Consider the following 15939-nt stretch of genomic DNA (forward strand, 5'->3'; position numbering starts at 1 on the left):
ATATAATATTGTTTCCCTTATTGTCAGTTTCTCCAAGTATAGCTTAGTACTGAGCTTAACAGAATAACTAGTTTCTGATTTGAGATGCCCTACCGTCTTACATTTCCCTACTAGCCACGCTTACTTCATTTGGTTTTCCCTCTCCTACACAGGACAATGTATAACTTTGTTAATATTAATCAAAAAGTGTGTGTATTTATCATATTCTCAGATAACAAGAGCTGTATAGGAATGATTGATTTTTTAACAAATTTCAAGTATCTATTCAGTGGTATCCATTTCACTATCTTCTTCTTCAAGTGACTGCAGCATCAAATCTATAGTTTAAAGGATTTGGAACCTAGAACAGGGGTAGGCAACCTCGGCTCTTTTATGACTCATGGACTTCAACTCCCAGAATAGCTGACTCAGGAATTCCGGGAGTTGAAGTCCATGAGTCATAAAAGAGCCGAGGTTGCCTACCCCTGACCTAGAACTAAAGAGAAATCTCCTGACAGTTAGAACAATTAATCAGTGGAACGATTTGCCTCCAGAAGTTGTGGGTACTCCAACACTGGAGGTTTTTAAGAAGAGATTGGACAACCATTTGTCTGAAATGGTATAGGGTTTCCTGCTTGAGTAGGGTGTTGAACTCTTCCAATTCTGTTATCCTGTCATTCTGGTACAAAATAAAATTATTTTCTTTATAGGGTCTATTATCTAATCTAATCTGATTCACCTGTCCACTGGTATTTATGGAATGCTGGCGAGCAGCCCTGATTACAAATAGAAGAGCAAAGGTGTTTTTTTTTACTTTTTTAATGAAGTAATCTAAGAAATCCACATATTTAAATTTTGAAACAGGTATTCTAATATCTGATCATTTATTTTTCAGATTTTATTAAACAAAGAAGAGCAGGATTGAATGAATTCATTCAGAATTTAGTACGACAGCCTGAGCTTTGCAATCAGTAAGTGAAACTTTTTTTTACCCCCAAGAGAATAAAATTATGTGGTAAACTATATACTAGAAAGTACAATCCACAAGTTCCTTCTAAGTGATACACAGAGAGTTCTCTACTTACAACCATTCATTTAGCAACCATTCAAAGTTACAACAGTAGTAAAAAAAAAGACTTACAACCAGTACTCAAACTTAAAACCATCATAGCATCCCCATGATCACATGATCAAAATTCAGGTGCTTGGCAATTGGCATGTATTTATGATGGTTGCAGCTTCCTGGCATCATGTGATCACCATTCACGACCTTCCCAGCCAGCTTCCAACAAGCGAAGTCATTGGAGGAAGCTGGATTTGCTTAATAACTATGCGATTCACTTGTTCGCTTAACAAACATGACCAAAAAGGTTGTAAAATTGGGCCTGACTCACTGAACAACTGGTTTGCTTAACTATGAAAATTCTGGACCCAATTGTGATCATAAGATAAGGACTACCTGTATTGTAAGAGAATGTCTATAACTTTTGATTACCAGATGCTGCACAAAATGACATGGACAGTGATCACCAAGGCATACTTTTGGCAGGTCAAGGTTAGAGTTCTCACATGTGGTGTTCGATATTTTTTTAAACCACTGCAGAATTGTTACTAAAATCATTACTTAAGTTTGAGCTTTTCTGATTGAAGGAATTATGGCTGATTAAAATAATCTTTCTGAAGGAATTTATAGTTCCACTGTCATTCAAAATGCTCTGAGGGGGTTTGGCTATTTCAGGTTTCATAACATCATCTTTATAAATCAGAGGAATAAACAAATATAAGCAAGCTCATAACTTAAATCACATATAGGAATTCATCCATTCTTTAAATGGATGTTTCTGAATACAGGTAGTCCTCAACATATGACCAGTCACTTAGCAATCATTTGCTATGACCAGTTGATTAGCAACCATTCAAAATTAAAACAGTCCCCCTACCCCAAAAGCAAAGTTGCGATGTCCAGGAGATCCCGTGGTCACATCAATTTTGGGTGTTCGGCAATTGGCCCACATTTACAGCCATTTGCAGCATCCCACAAGCATACGTCCACAATTTAGAATGTTTTTGCTGGAAATTGGCATTTACTTCGGCTTTCAAAAATCACCCCATTGAAACAATGGGTTCATTTAATGACTGAGGCTTTCACTTAACAATTTTTTTTTAATCCCATTTATATCCCGCCCTTCTCCGAGGACTCAGGGCGGCTTACAATCTAAAGCACAATGTGCTTAGCAATAGCCTTCATTCTATGTATATGCCTGCTTATTAGGGCTTTCAGGCCCCCCCAGCGGCATTTTACAAAGTCAGCTTATTGCCCCCAACAATCTGGTGTTGTAGTGTTCACTTTACAACACCACGTTCACTTAATGATTGCCACATGTCAAGAAAGGTCATAAAATTTGGATTGGTCATTGAATGACCTGCTTTACAACTTTTACAACTTAACACCTAAAATTGTAGACTCAATTGTTGTCATAAGATGAGGACTAGCTATAATGGTGGCTAAATAAGGCCTAAGAAGTTTGGCTGTTACAATTACATAGAAAGTCAAGCAGCGCACCATGGCCCCAGGAGTTGGGGGCCCCTGTGCTAGGTGATGTTCTGTCCACAAGGAAAATAAGAGTAGTTCAGAAGTTCAGATTCAGGTTCTACTTGTCCCATGGTTGTGTCTTCTCTGGAATACATAACCAATGGTAAAGAGGTTGTCAGCTTCATTGTTGGTTTGCTATGGCTTATCAAAATGTAACTTTTTTGGAAAATGTTTGGATTGTTAATTTCTTTGAAATTATTTTTAACTGATCAAATTCCTGCTGCTTTCATTCAATTATATATAATTGTGGTAGTGATTTTAATGTTATTAATACAAATTTTAACAAATTAAAAGTTAAAAATGGCAACAACATCAAAGTGTTATAATGGAAATTGCTTCTTCCTGGTGGTGTTTAGAAGTGATCTAATTAATATATATTGTATCAATGGAAATGGAAGCTTCATCTTAATTAGCTATGCTGTAATCTACCTAACTTCCTGTTTGGTTTCAGTTTTCAGCTAAGTCATGATGATAATTTCTTTTTTATTTTGTTGTATATGTTATTCACATTGAAAATATATAATAAAACATTAAATAAATTATCTTTCCTAGTCCAGATGTAAGATCATTTCTTCAGATGGACAATCCAAAGCACCAATATGATCCATCTGAAGATGAGGATGAAAGAAACAGTCAAAAGGTAACTATTTTTTTGCATCCTGTGGTTAAATTACAGAAGTTACCTTATTTAATCAACCCTATTCGCCTTTTCCAATATCTTTCTTGATTTATACTTCAGTGGAATATAAAGCATTGCCTATCTCTCTTGTCAAATATAGTAGTCTCAGAATGTTAAGTTGTTGTTTCACATTGTTCAAAGTTTGGAGTCCTTTAATCTGTACTCCTAGACTATTTTTAAAATACAAATCATCATTCTTCATATATTCCAGTGAAGATGCCAGTCTTTATGTCAGTAAGCATAAGTTTTGGAATCTTTGCACTTTCATCAGTGAAATTACAAGAACATCTACAATACTTTGTAATAAAAGAAAATATGTAAGAACAGCTGCTATTCCTATAATTGGCAATTAAAGCAGCATTAACTAATACTAATCACTAATCCAGCTAGTTGACATAAAGTTTATGTCAATACTACAGCCTACTTCATGCTGCAGTGCTCAAGCAAGCTCCCTGGAGTGCTGACTCAGCCATGGTCAGAGACTTCTGCAGTCTAATGATCAATAAAGCTATGCATTCAACCTGTACGATACAACACGTCTCTAGGAAATGGGTCCAAATCCACCTCAGCTTTAATCAACATCTGATTTTGAACATAATCAAGGGTGTCTTGCCATATTTTATATTTTCCATGTTCATATTATTCACAGATTTAAAACTGTTTGTCCTATTAGAACAGGCATGTCAAAGTGCCAGCCCGCGGGCCGGATGCATCATACTAAAACTGCGCCCACCCCATTGCCTGTGATGGGGAAAAAGTTGCGATACATTGCGTGACGTCACGTGACCTCATGAGTTTCACATGCCTGTATTAGAAGGTTTAATATTTCAGACATGTTCTGGTTCCCTTGCCAAAAATCAGGTAATTGTATCTGATGAGTTGGTAGAGGAATGTTAATTTTCTTCAGTAATGGGATTTTGTCATGTCATAAATGGCATTTTTACTTGTAGAAAATGCTGATTCTACTTGCCAGGACAATATAAACAATGTCAGGTTATAATATGTGCTCTGTGAATTAATTGCTCTAGTTTACACTAGTATGCATACTTGCATAAACAGATTGTTCTCACCATTTATTTGTTATTCATTTGAGATGAAGAATAATTTATTTAATAATAAATATAACACAAGCATTATTGTCTTCAAAGCAATAATTTATAACATATTAATCCATTAATCAAATAAATTTATTTAGTCCAACAGTGCAACATGAAAATCACACAAAACATAGAAAAATATTCTTTATATGCAACCAAATGCAATTGTCATTTTACAAATTGAAGTTGTTCATGGTAATGTAGGCATGTTGGGTGGCAGCTATATTTTTCATTGGTAACAATTCTAATATGTCACCTGGTCTCTACCACATCTGTTCACCAAGCAGAAAAGAGTTTCTGTTGTCCTTCTGGACCAGATCCACTCAGCCCAGATTTTAATAATGCCCCACTTCTGTCCATGCACAACTCTTTCTACTTGCATTTTAGTTCAGCAGGATTTATGATGTCCCGGGACTGGAGTGGGGAGGAGGGTGAAAAGTGTGTAGACATAATCTGACCCAGGAGTTTATCCTATCTTTCTGTGGTAGGGTTGACAGTCTATGGGTCACATTCATCCTTGCCATTCTTTTTTTTTTTACACCTCAGAGTCCTGGAGAATTCTACTGATAAACTTTGATAGCAAAATGACAAAAATTAATCTGTAAAATAGGTCTCTTAAATATCTAGAAAGATTAACCCTATTAGTTGTTCTTTTTAAATCTTTTAAAGGGCCTGGAAAGTTTGATCCCAAGAAAAGCTGTAGATATATAAGAGTATGTCTAAAAGGATACACAAGAGTTCTTGTGTAATCCCTTCCAAATATCTTTTCAGAGTTTAGTTTTTAATTACTGAGTTTCCTTTTTCAATCTCAAAGCTGTTTATGAAAACAAGCTGGATTTTCTTTTGGACAGCCCACAGAAATATGTGGGGAACGTAGACTTTGCTCCTAAAGATAGAAAACTGCCTGAGAAACAATTTTCTTCCTTCCTTCCTTCCTTCCTTCCTTCCTTCCTTCCTTCCTTCCTTCCTTCCTTCCTTCCTTTTTTCTTTCTTTCTTTCTTTCTTTCTTTCTTTCTTTCTTTCTTTCTTTCTTTCTTTCTTTCTTTCTTTCTTTCTTTCTCAGGAACATCTCTGTATTGATAGGGATTACAGTAATTAACCTTTGTCCTTTCAAAAACAAAGTTACAAGAAAGATTTAGTTCCCCAAAAATACTTACCGGTAATTTGAGTATACTAGATTGCAATCTGAAATGTTATTATTAAACTTCTTTTCTAACTAATGAATTATCTATAAACTTGATTTGATTTTAATTTATATTTTTATTTTTAAACAGCTAAATTCTACCTCACAGAACATCAACCTGGGGCCATCTGCAAATCCTCAGTAGGTTTTAGTTAAATATAAATTAGCCTTTGTAGTTACTTTGTTAAAGTGGGGCTGGGAGTAAAAAGTACCCTGCATGTAGTATCAATTAGAAAAAAATTGTTGTAATTTAGAACTAAGAGAATATTGTCTTACAAGTTATTAAGTATAAATAAAAAGGGAAAAGGATGAATTTGTAGAAAGTCAGTAAAAGAAACAGTAATGTGGAGGATAATCAGAAAGCACATGCATAAAATGGAAAATACTATGTAGAATAATTGGTGCTCTAGAAGACTGCAATACAGCAGACATCTGATTGTTAAACTTGAACTGTGATGAAGAGCACAGCGAATACTGAAGGAGTAGTTAGGAAGAATATGTAGTATGACTGCCATCCAAACACTAAATAGCTACCTTTTATTATTTTGATTACCTGTTTTTCTTTATCCTGAAACCACTCCAGTGCTAAACCAACAGACTTTGACTTCCTGAAAGTTATTGGGAAGGGCAGCTTTGGCAAGGTAGGTTTCCTTTTATTATTACATACTTTTTGCTCATACCACTCCATTTGAACATTTTTTGATTCTATGGGTGGGATATATCCTTTTGTTGATGGTATGAAAAGTTATAGCTGCTTGCCTTAGATATCAAAGACTCCAGTTTGAATCCCTGGAATCATAAGGGCAATTTTTAAAAATTAGAAATAATCTAACATCACTGCATTATCTCTATATAGTTGTTACTTGTAAGAACTGGGAAAAATTACTTGAATTCTTCAACAGGGTGGAACAGACTTTCTATGAAAATTCTTCTTTAGGTTCTTCTTGCAAAACGAAAATGGGATGGAAAGTTCTATGCTGTTAAAGTGCTGCAGAAGAAAATTGTCCTAAACAGGAAAGAGGTAAAAGGGAAGAGATTTTGTTTTTCCTTCCAATTACAAAATTATTCCTACTTACTTATTGACCCTTCATTTCCTCATAGCAAAAACATATCATGGCTGAACGCAATGTGCTATTGAAAAATGTGAAACATCCATTCTTAGTTGGATTGCATTATTCATTCCAAACCATAGAGAAGCTGTACTTTGTTCTGGATTTTGTTAATGGAGGAGAGGTAGGTATACTTTTCAGTCTTTATATAGTAATCAAATGTCATCAGTTTTGGCTTGCAGTTTAAGAGAAATTGCAGCAGCTAATCATAGTGGCTTAATATAAATCGACTCCCACATTGCAAAAATAGATCTATTTGCTATGTTGCTGTTATTGCTTACTACTTTATGTGTATATAGAATATTTAGTTTAAAAATTATTATAATCACAATTTATATTAACCAAAAGTTAGTGAAACATGGGTAGCATTCACAAATTATGTGAACGCAGAATCTCCAAAACCATGGTTGCTGGTTGTGGTTATTTGTAAACTAGACCATTGCAGTAATTTATTCAGGAATTGCAGCTGTAACTTGCCAAGGCTACAGATGTGAAAAAAATAAGGAAATGATTAAAGGAAGGATGTGAATAATTATGCACAACGTTTTTTCACTGTTTTGATAGCTGTTGATAGACAATTGCAGAATGTGTTAATCTTATTATTAAGAATAACACTGTTTTCTTTTAACCTGTTCCATGCATATTTACAGCTCTTCTTTCACTTACAAAAAGAACGCACCTTTCCTGAACACAGAGCCAAGTTTTATGCTGCTGAAATAGCCAGTGCACTGGGCTACTTGCACTCTATAAAAATTGTATACAGGTAATGACTGAAAAGGGAAAATGGAATAAATACAGGCATTTTATATTAATATATATTTACTTTTTCATTTTATTATTTGTTGGTTTATACAAGGACCTTATTTCTTATTTATAGTTATACAAGACCATGATTCTTGTTAGAGATTTTACTTACAATGAATTTCCTTCTTTCTCATTTATGCCCAGGGATCTCAAGCCAGAAAATATTCTTCTAGATTCATTGGTAGGCTGTAAATATTTCTTTCTATTATCCAAGAAATTTAAACAATATAATCACTAATATTCTTCATTGTTTAACAGTAGATTTCCAATTTTCAATGCAGGGGCATGTAGTCTTAACAGATTTTGGACTCTGTAAAGAAGGAATTGCAACTTCAGATACTACTGCAACGTTTTGTGGAACTCCAGAGGTAAGTTAATTTACTTACGCGCTCTCACTTTCTCTTTCTCTCTCTTAAAATACAATACATTTGGAACTTTCATTGGTAGAACTGAAAAACAGTATCTTAGATATATAACATCTTAATAAAAAAAAGATGTAACTTAATTATTAGGGAAGTCTTGATGACCATGGGGATGCTAAATTAGCTGCCTAAGAAAGTTGTGGAAGATAGTAACCAAACTAAGCCAATAATTGTACAAAAATGTATTTTAGCAGTGTTATCTAATTATCAATACCATAAGAAAGTTTCCAACATGATTCTCATTAGATTTGTGTGGCACTCCATCGTGCCCTGATTAAAATAAGTGGATCTTTCCCCCCAAGCTTTGGGCTAGAGTGAGTAACAGGCTCATTGCAAGCTTTAGAAGAATTAAATTTTGGTTTTACAATCATTCATTCGTATGACTGCCCATCTGAAAACACAACTCTGAGAGACTCACAGCAGTAATAAAACTGCAAACCATAAAATCATAAAAACAAGGTAAGCTTCAAAACATCTTCTATTTTTTTATAATAACATGCATATATCTAAGAAATTAATTTTGAGCTTTGTTAAATAGTTGAGAGTGAAAGGCCATAGGCTTATGCTTAGCATCATTCATACCAAAAGGAGTTTTGCCTCCTAGTGACTGATGAAGCCATTTTTCCCTTATAGTACCTGGCTCCAGAAGTAATCAGAAAGCAACCCTATGATAACACTGTAGACTGGTGGTGTCTTGGAGCTGTTTTGTATGAAATGCTATATGGTCTGGTAGGTAATCTCATATTTTTCAAACTGTATACCTAAATCAATGTCTAAAAATATATACTAGATACTAGGAGATAACTTGTTACATATGTCCTAGCTATTGCTGTTGGAAACAGGATACTGATTAAAATGATCCGTATTCTAATCTAATAGAATTGTTCAAATTGAACTTTAATTAAACTAAATTAACTTTTAATTTTTTACATAAAAATATTAAAAACATAGTAACATCCACAATGCATATATGTGAATAGACTACTTTATTCCCAGCCAAGTCTTGTGGCTTAGTCATTTGCTTCTGATGTTCTCTCAATTTCCTGGCTGGTAGTGGAACAGATTATGTCACCAGGCATAAAAAAATAAACAACTGAAATAGCAATGATAGCATTTGCTCCTAAAGTGAATGGAATCATTTAGAAAAAGCTGACAGTATCTAGGACATTTCTAACATCTTTTCATTTATCCTGTTGTTCCTCTAGGATAGTAGAGATCGTTTTTTGTTTCTGTTGTTGTTGTTAGTTGCGAAGTCGTGTCCGACCCATCGCGACCCTATGGACAATGTTCCTCCAGGCCTTCCTGTCCTCTACCATCTTCTGGAGTCCATCTAGGCTCACACATACTGCTTCAGTGACTCCATCCAGCCACCTCATTCTCTGTCGTCCCCTTCTTCTATTGCCCTCAATCTTTCCCAGCATTAGGCTCTTCTCCAGTGAGTCCTTCCTTCTCATTAAGTGGCCAAAGTATTTGAGTTTTAGCTTCAGGATCTGGCCTTCTAAAGAGCAGTCAGGGTTGATCTCCTCTAGGACTGACCGGTTTGATCGCCTTGCAGTCCAAGGGACTCGCAGGAGTCTTCTCCAGCACCATAGTTCAAAGGCCTCAATTCTTTGGCGCTCAGCCTTTCTGATGGTCCAACTTTCACTGCCATACATTGCAACTGGGAAGACCATAGCCTTGACTATACGCACTTTTGTTGGCAGGGTGATGTCTCTGCTTTTTAGTGTGCTGTCTAGATTTGCCATGGCTTTCCTCCCCAGGAGCAAGCGTCTTTTAATTTCTTGGCTACAGTCCCCATCTGCAGTGATCTTGGAGCCCAGGAAAATAAAATCTGTCACTACCTCCATTTCTTCCCCATCTATTTGCCAGGAGTTGAGAGGGCCGGATGCCATGATCTTGGTTTTCTTAATGTTTAGTTTCAACCCAAGTTTTGCACTCTCCTTCTTCACCTGCAACAAGAGGCTCTTTAGTTCTTCTTCACTTTCTTTTTGTTTCTGTAGTACCTATATTAAAATGTACATTTTTTGGTCTTTAGGAAAATGCCTGTTTTTTCCTATCACCAGACTTTGCTTCCTGTCTCAGTTATAAAATATTTTGCTTACATCAATAAAGTATATACAATAATTTCGTGAATATGATTCATCATGTCACAAGTCATTTTTAAAATATATTGGACAAAAAAAGGAAAATAACATCCAGTGCAATAGGATTTTCATCTGAGATATTTAAAAGCATAATGTGTCAGAAAAATAGCAGTTATTGCCAATTAGAACCAAGTTATTTTCCTCCTATAATCCAGATAATATTTCTTACCAGTCCTTGATTGTGTTTCTATTTCAGATCACTCTGAGTGAGATTGCTTTCTTAAAAACACAATTACTTGATAATATGATTCTATGTGGTAAATCTTATACAGTGGACCTATATTTACACCATTAATATCCATCAACAATTTTATTTTCCCTAGATTAGGTTATCTTCAGGATCTGGTGTCAAATTTGAAACTATAATATCTTCTAAATCATAGAGAAAGTATTTAATTGAAATGATCCCATGTTTATTATCCTAGGTACTAAGAAGCTCTCACGGCAGTTTAGAAACTCTTCTATTGCATGAGTACCAAGCAAATTCTAAATAGATGGTTCAAGTCCTAGAACAAATAATCTTTCATATCTTTATGACATACACTTATTAAACAGTATGTTGCTCTTCTCAATGGTTCTCTGTGATCTTTGAGGGTGAATATTTTGTAGTAAGGGTGATCGTTGCAATATATATATACTCTGTGTGTGTGTGTGTGTATATATATATATACATACATATATACATGCATACATACATTTCTTGAACAAGTACATTATATCTATGTTCTGTTATCTTTCCTTACAATATATCCAGCCGCCCTTTTACTGCCGTGATGTTGCTGAGATGTATGAAAGCATTCTTCATAAACCTCTCCATTTAAGGCCAGGTGTCAGTCTTACAGCTTGGTCTATTTTGGAAGAACTTTTGGAGAAGGAAAGACAGAACAGACTTGGAGCTAAAGAAGATTTTGTATGTAAAATACCTTATTTGAAATCAAACAATAAATTAAAAAAACATTTAAAATTTTCTTTGCTACTACATGAAATGCAAATATTTATTCCTTTTAAAAATATTATAAGTGGTCTGAAAAATTTAAATAACCAAATTTGACTACTGCATTTCATTCCAGCATAAACAATATATTTATCCATCTCACTGCAAGGTAACTCTGAAGATTAACTCAATTTTAATTGCTTTGGATGGGATTTAAGCATAATTAATTTTCTTTGAATCAAGAGTTTAACAACATGAGGTGTAAAGTGTTTTACCAAATAAAGGTTATTTGGATTTTATGAATTAAACAATTTATAGAATGTTGTCCATCTTCATTATAATTATGTTTCATATAGGTGCAGAGCTTTTATGGTACTGAATTACATATTTATACTCAAGAGTTTTTATAAACGCCATAGGATAGGTTGACATTATCCATTTTAGGGTGTTAGCCCAAGCCTTTCATGAAAGTAGTGAGGCAGGTAGAAGACTTGAGCCTTCTGGGAGTGGTGGGGGAGGGGGAAGGCCTCCAAGCTAGTGGCCCCAGTTAGCCGAGATCTCACAGCTTGTGGCAGATTTCTACGTGCCAGAGAGCCTAGCCAGCTTGCAGCACTCCTGTGATTGTAAGGGCAGGTGTGCTGCCAAGTGACCTAATTTTTATCACATGACTATATGGTTGCAATGATTAGAATTTTGGGAGGAGGATGCATGTCCCTTCATTCAGCACTGTCATAATTTTGAACCGTTGCTGAACTAACAGTCATAAATTGAGGACAATCTGTAAAATATACAGTAATAACACTGCAGTTGTTTAACTGCTACTTTTTCCAGAATCCAAAAAGGGAAGGTTGGAAATGAGTGATGGCATCTTGAGGAGGGGGTACACCACTGCTTCCTTTATGCACACCATGACCCTCTTACTTAAAGATGAATTAACCATAGTTTAACCTCCCTGGGAATCATGATCAATCAAGAAGGGCAGTCACTAAAACGTTTAATATCATACATAGGAAATTCAGCACAAGATCCATAATTTTTGGGAACCAGACTTTAATCAGAACAGGAAAATTTGTTAACTTTATGTGGAATGACAACAGTTTTCTAACACATTTGATACAAATTATATAGTTTATATTAAACTTCATTTTGTATTTCAGCTTGAAATTCAAAGGCATCCCTTCTTTGAATCACTCAATTGGAATGACCTTTTACAAAAAAAGATTCCACCACCATTTAATCCTAATGTGGTAAGTCCCTTCCTACTCTTTATTCGTTAAGTCATCATAGCTAAGATGAATTTAAAAAATCATGAAGTGGTGAATAAAAACTGAACATAGTATTGCATAATCTCTAGAAACAAACAGGTCTCTATGTAGTATATTGTGCTTAGTACACCATGTAATAACTATTTATGTATAGAATTGCTTTCTCCACTACTTTCAGAGCAAATGTTTGGAGAATTGTGGGAGTTTAAAAGACTAACTGGAAATCTCATTGCACAAGTGGAGGATTACTGCTTAACAAGATAAACTATAATATCTGTACACGCTAAACTATTCTGTTGGAAGATTTTTAAAATCATTTTAAATAGATAATATATGGACATATAAGCCTCTTGTAATATTTTACATATGCTTTATTTTCTAGTTTGGTCCAGATGACATCAGGAACTTTGATGCAACATTTACAGAAGAGATGGTACCCTGCTCAATTTGCATTTCTTCTGATTATAATATTGTAAATGCTAGTGTACTAGAAGCAGATGATGCATTCATTGGATTTTCTTATGCACCACCTTCTGAAGACTTAAGCTGAAGATTGGAACATTGGAAGCTATCTCTAGAGGACTAATGAAATTATATCATTATAAACAGTTTCTGAAATTTATGCTACAAGTGCCTCATTTGATCTGTTGAAGAACAAACTTTTTCTGCTGTATTATGAGGATAATGGGCATTTTACATTAAATTTTTAGACTGTTAAACATGCTGCACAAAAATATTTTTAAAAATGCATTTAAGTAAAAGTTCCTAACCTTGAAACTTTTAAAACAAAGATAATAGCTGTTTTTCATTCAGTTTACATTAACCTATCTATATTGGCTCCCTTTATGATCGGCACACCTATTTAATGGGCTTTGTAATTATATTGAACTTCTATGCTTGAATTACTACTATGCAATTATTTTGGTAAACTCCTGTTTAAGAAATAAGCTTAACTACCATTTTTTACTTAACTGGCAATAATCATACTACTTTACTAACTAGAAGAAATAATATATACAGTATCACTTGGTTTAATGTAAATGTGTGCCATTGTAAATCATGATGGGCATATAAATGAAGTCATTTGTCACTTAAGTGTTTGATTCATTCCAGTTACTGAACACAATGTATTTTCTAAGTTAAATAAAGTTGGAGCAAATTAGTATTTAATATTTGTTGATGACAATACATCTCACAATGACCATTTCTCCTTCTTACAGAAGAAGCTAGTATCTTTCTCCCCAAGAAATAAAAAATTAAACATCACAGTACTGCCATTTGTAGAAGTGAAACTCCTTCCATGTTGAAAGCTAATATATTACAATTTGATTATATTAAAAATCTTATTTCCTTGTTATATGTATTTTAATTTCAGTTTCTTTTTATATGTCGAACACTTGTCCAGTTTGCTCCCAAATAATGTACTAAATATAACTTCTTCATTTTTAGACATGCATACACACGTATACCAGTATAATCAATGGTTTGAGGATGAGGGAATGAGTTTCAAAACAGTGTCTACAAAATTTGAACAGAGAATAATTTTTTATTGGCTTTAACAGACTGATTGAATAGAAATCAAATCTTTGCTTTACAAAATATTTTCACTTTAAGATATAAACAAGTTTTTCTTTAGTTTAGTTGTCCCATTCAAAGTAAAAGGATGAAGTATTTGAGACAATCAACATAAATTGTAATATTGTTACTGTTTATTTTTTCCACTAATTAATGGAATTCATATTACTAAGAAAATGGAAGTAAGCATATCTTAAAAATAAAAATAAATAAATATATATTTAAGATAATAAAAAGGATGTGTTATTTCAGGAAATCTGATTTGAATAACACGAAAGAAATGGTAACCTGTGAAGATGTTTACCAAGAAGATGTATACCGTCTCTATTATTACACTGATTAACAGTCTAACTGTGGCAAACCAAATAATGCATGGTGTATACAAACACAATCAAAATATCCAACCCAAAGTCCACTTTTATCTTCACTAGAGCATTCTTCATTGGAATCCTAGCTCTTAAGGAATTCAGTCAGCTCATTTTAATCAGTTATGTGCCTCATATGAGATCCAGTTTTCTCACACAAACCATACATCCAATGAAGTAGGGTAGTAGCTAGTTCATAAGACCTTGGACAATATAGATTACGTGGATCAGTTCCAAATGTATTAGTAGCCTGGTTTGGGTAGCAAAATAGTCTTGATCATCCAACAGATTATCACGTGAGTATAACTTTTTTGATCCTTCTGGATCACTTAGCAAGTATATGAAGCCATTTAGTAAAGTTGTGAGTTGGATGCCATCAGTATGCTCACACCATCAATCATAGTATTCTGCTGAAATGACTGTCTATAGAGTTGGAGTAGGATGCATTATTCTTCATGGTCCTATTCCATACTCCAGAGTTGGCATGAGAATGTGGGACTTCTGCAAACTTCTACTAAGCTATGGTATCCCAAACGTATCAATTTTGTCAATCTTGTTTAATTTCTAAATTAATCCATAGAGTGGATTAATCAGGGGCTTTGGGCTTAAATATTGCCTATATGCTAATGATGCCTAGCTTTTTTCCCCCTGGAATCGTGTGCTCGCCCACCACTTTCATGGCCTGGTACCACTCCGTGGCCCAGGTATTAGGGACTCCTGTTCTATGCCATTTTCTGAATTTAGTCCAGTATCTATCAAATATGGTACTCTAAACTAGGCCTAATGCTCATGATAGTCTAACCAACATAGAATAAGGTCAAATCATCATTGATTTGAACTGATATAGCCTAAAACTGCATTTGCCTTTTTTGTAGTCAACCCCTGACATTTCCTACTTAGTTTGTAATTCATTACTTTTCTAAAATCTTGTATTAAAAATGGGGGAGAGTATATTGAACACATGGTAATTCTTCAGAAACAATAGTTGTGAATAGATAAAAGGCCAGTTAACAAACCCATAATAGTTAAACATGTTTACTATGAGTTGGCTATGTACATTAGGAATATTTGCTTTTTTTCTGTAGGTTTGTTTATAATGTGGCATTAATGCAACAGTAGCTAATGTCAATGAATATCTCATGAATAATCTCTGTGTTTCTCAGCCTGAGCCACTTTAAGCTGTGTGGACTTCAATTCCCAGAATTCCTCAGCCAGCATGTTGAAGTCCACACATCTAAAGTTGAGAAACCCTGAATTAACTGATCTGAGGTAAATCTTATGCCTGAATTTGTCAAAGCTGAAAATCTTGTCAAGCACAAGATTGCTGTACAGCATTGTGAGACTGGCAATGGGATTACCAAGCACAGTGAGTTGGAAATCTGGTGTTGGGCTTTGGCCTTTCTGAGGGAGAGAGGGAAGAGAGGGAAGATCTGCTGCTAAATGAAAGATGAATGAAGCAGCCTTGCCAATGGTAGAAATACATGAAGGAGAGGAGGGAAGCAGAAAGAAGGCCCAAGGAGAAACAGGCATAAACCTTTAAGAGAAGATACAGAAAGTTTATTAATTAGAGTTAGAGTTTAAACAACAGTATCCCATAATCCATGGCCAGAGAGATGATGGGAATGGGGGAAGAGGATATGTCAACATCATTCATTGGAATGATCATCTAAAGGGGCTTCTGGATCCATTTCCAAAATCCATTCAGCTTTATCTTATCACATGTTCAGAATTTTTTTTTAATGAGTAGAATGAAACACATCACAAGAAGCATATTGTTTCCCTTACCATCC

At 34.6% G+C, this 15939-nt stretch overlaps 1 protein-coding gene and 1 long non-coding RNA gene across 6 annotated transcripts in view; one reads left to right on the plus strand and one right to left on the minus strand.

Annotated features, from left to right (window-relative positions):
* The window catches only part of LOC308665809 (serine/threonine-protein kinase Sgk3), a 46442-nt gene extending 32450 nt beyond the window's left edge, over positions 1-13992 (plus strand). For 4 of the 5 annotated variants that reach the window (XM_081324054.1, XM_081324055.1, XM_081324057.1 and 1 more), the window contains exons 6-18: positions 875-950; positions 3125-3212; positions 5623-5672; positions 6115-6172; positions 6469-6552; positions 6633-6764; positions 7291-7403; positions 7589-7625; positions 7726-7812; positions 8500-8595; positions 10765-10920; positions 12102-12191; positions 12592-13992. In XM_081324054.1, coding sequence (XP_081180180.1) covers positions 875-950; positions 3125-3212; positions 5623-5672; positions 6115-6172; positions 6469-6552; positions 6633-6764; positions 7291-7403; positions 7589-7625; positions 7726-7812; positions 8500-8595; positions 10765-10920; positions 12102-12191; positions 12592-12759 — 1235 coding nt within the window. In that variant the 3' untranslated portion in view covers positions 12760-13992. The remainder of the gene's footprint in view (positions 1-874; positions 951-3124; positions 3213-5622; positions 5673-6114; positions 6173-6468; positions 6553-6632; positions 6765-7290; positions 7404-7588; positions 7626-7725; positions 7813-8499; positions 8596-10764; positions 10921-12101; positions 12192-12591) is intronic. The other variant, XM_081324058.1, reaches the window with a different exon arrangement.
* LOC308665810 lies at positions 6392-10874 on the minus strand. Its single transcript, XR_014025966.1, has 3 exons — positions 10754-10874; positions 7557-7754; positions 6392-6537 (listed from the first exon to the last, which is right to left on the minus strand). It is a non-coding gene; the product is annotated as an uncharacterized lncRNA (long non-coding RNA).
* Positions 13993-15939: the final 1947 nt, after the last annotated feature.

Source organism: Vipera berus (genome assembly GCF_964194415.1).
Source record: "Vipera berus genome assembly, chromosome: 3".
NCBI classification, from domain to species: domain Eukaryota; kingdom Metazoa; phylum Chordata; class Lepidosauria; order Squamata; family Viperidae; genus Vipera; species Vipera berus.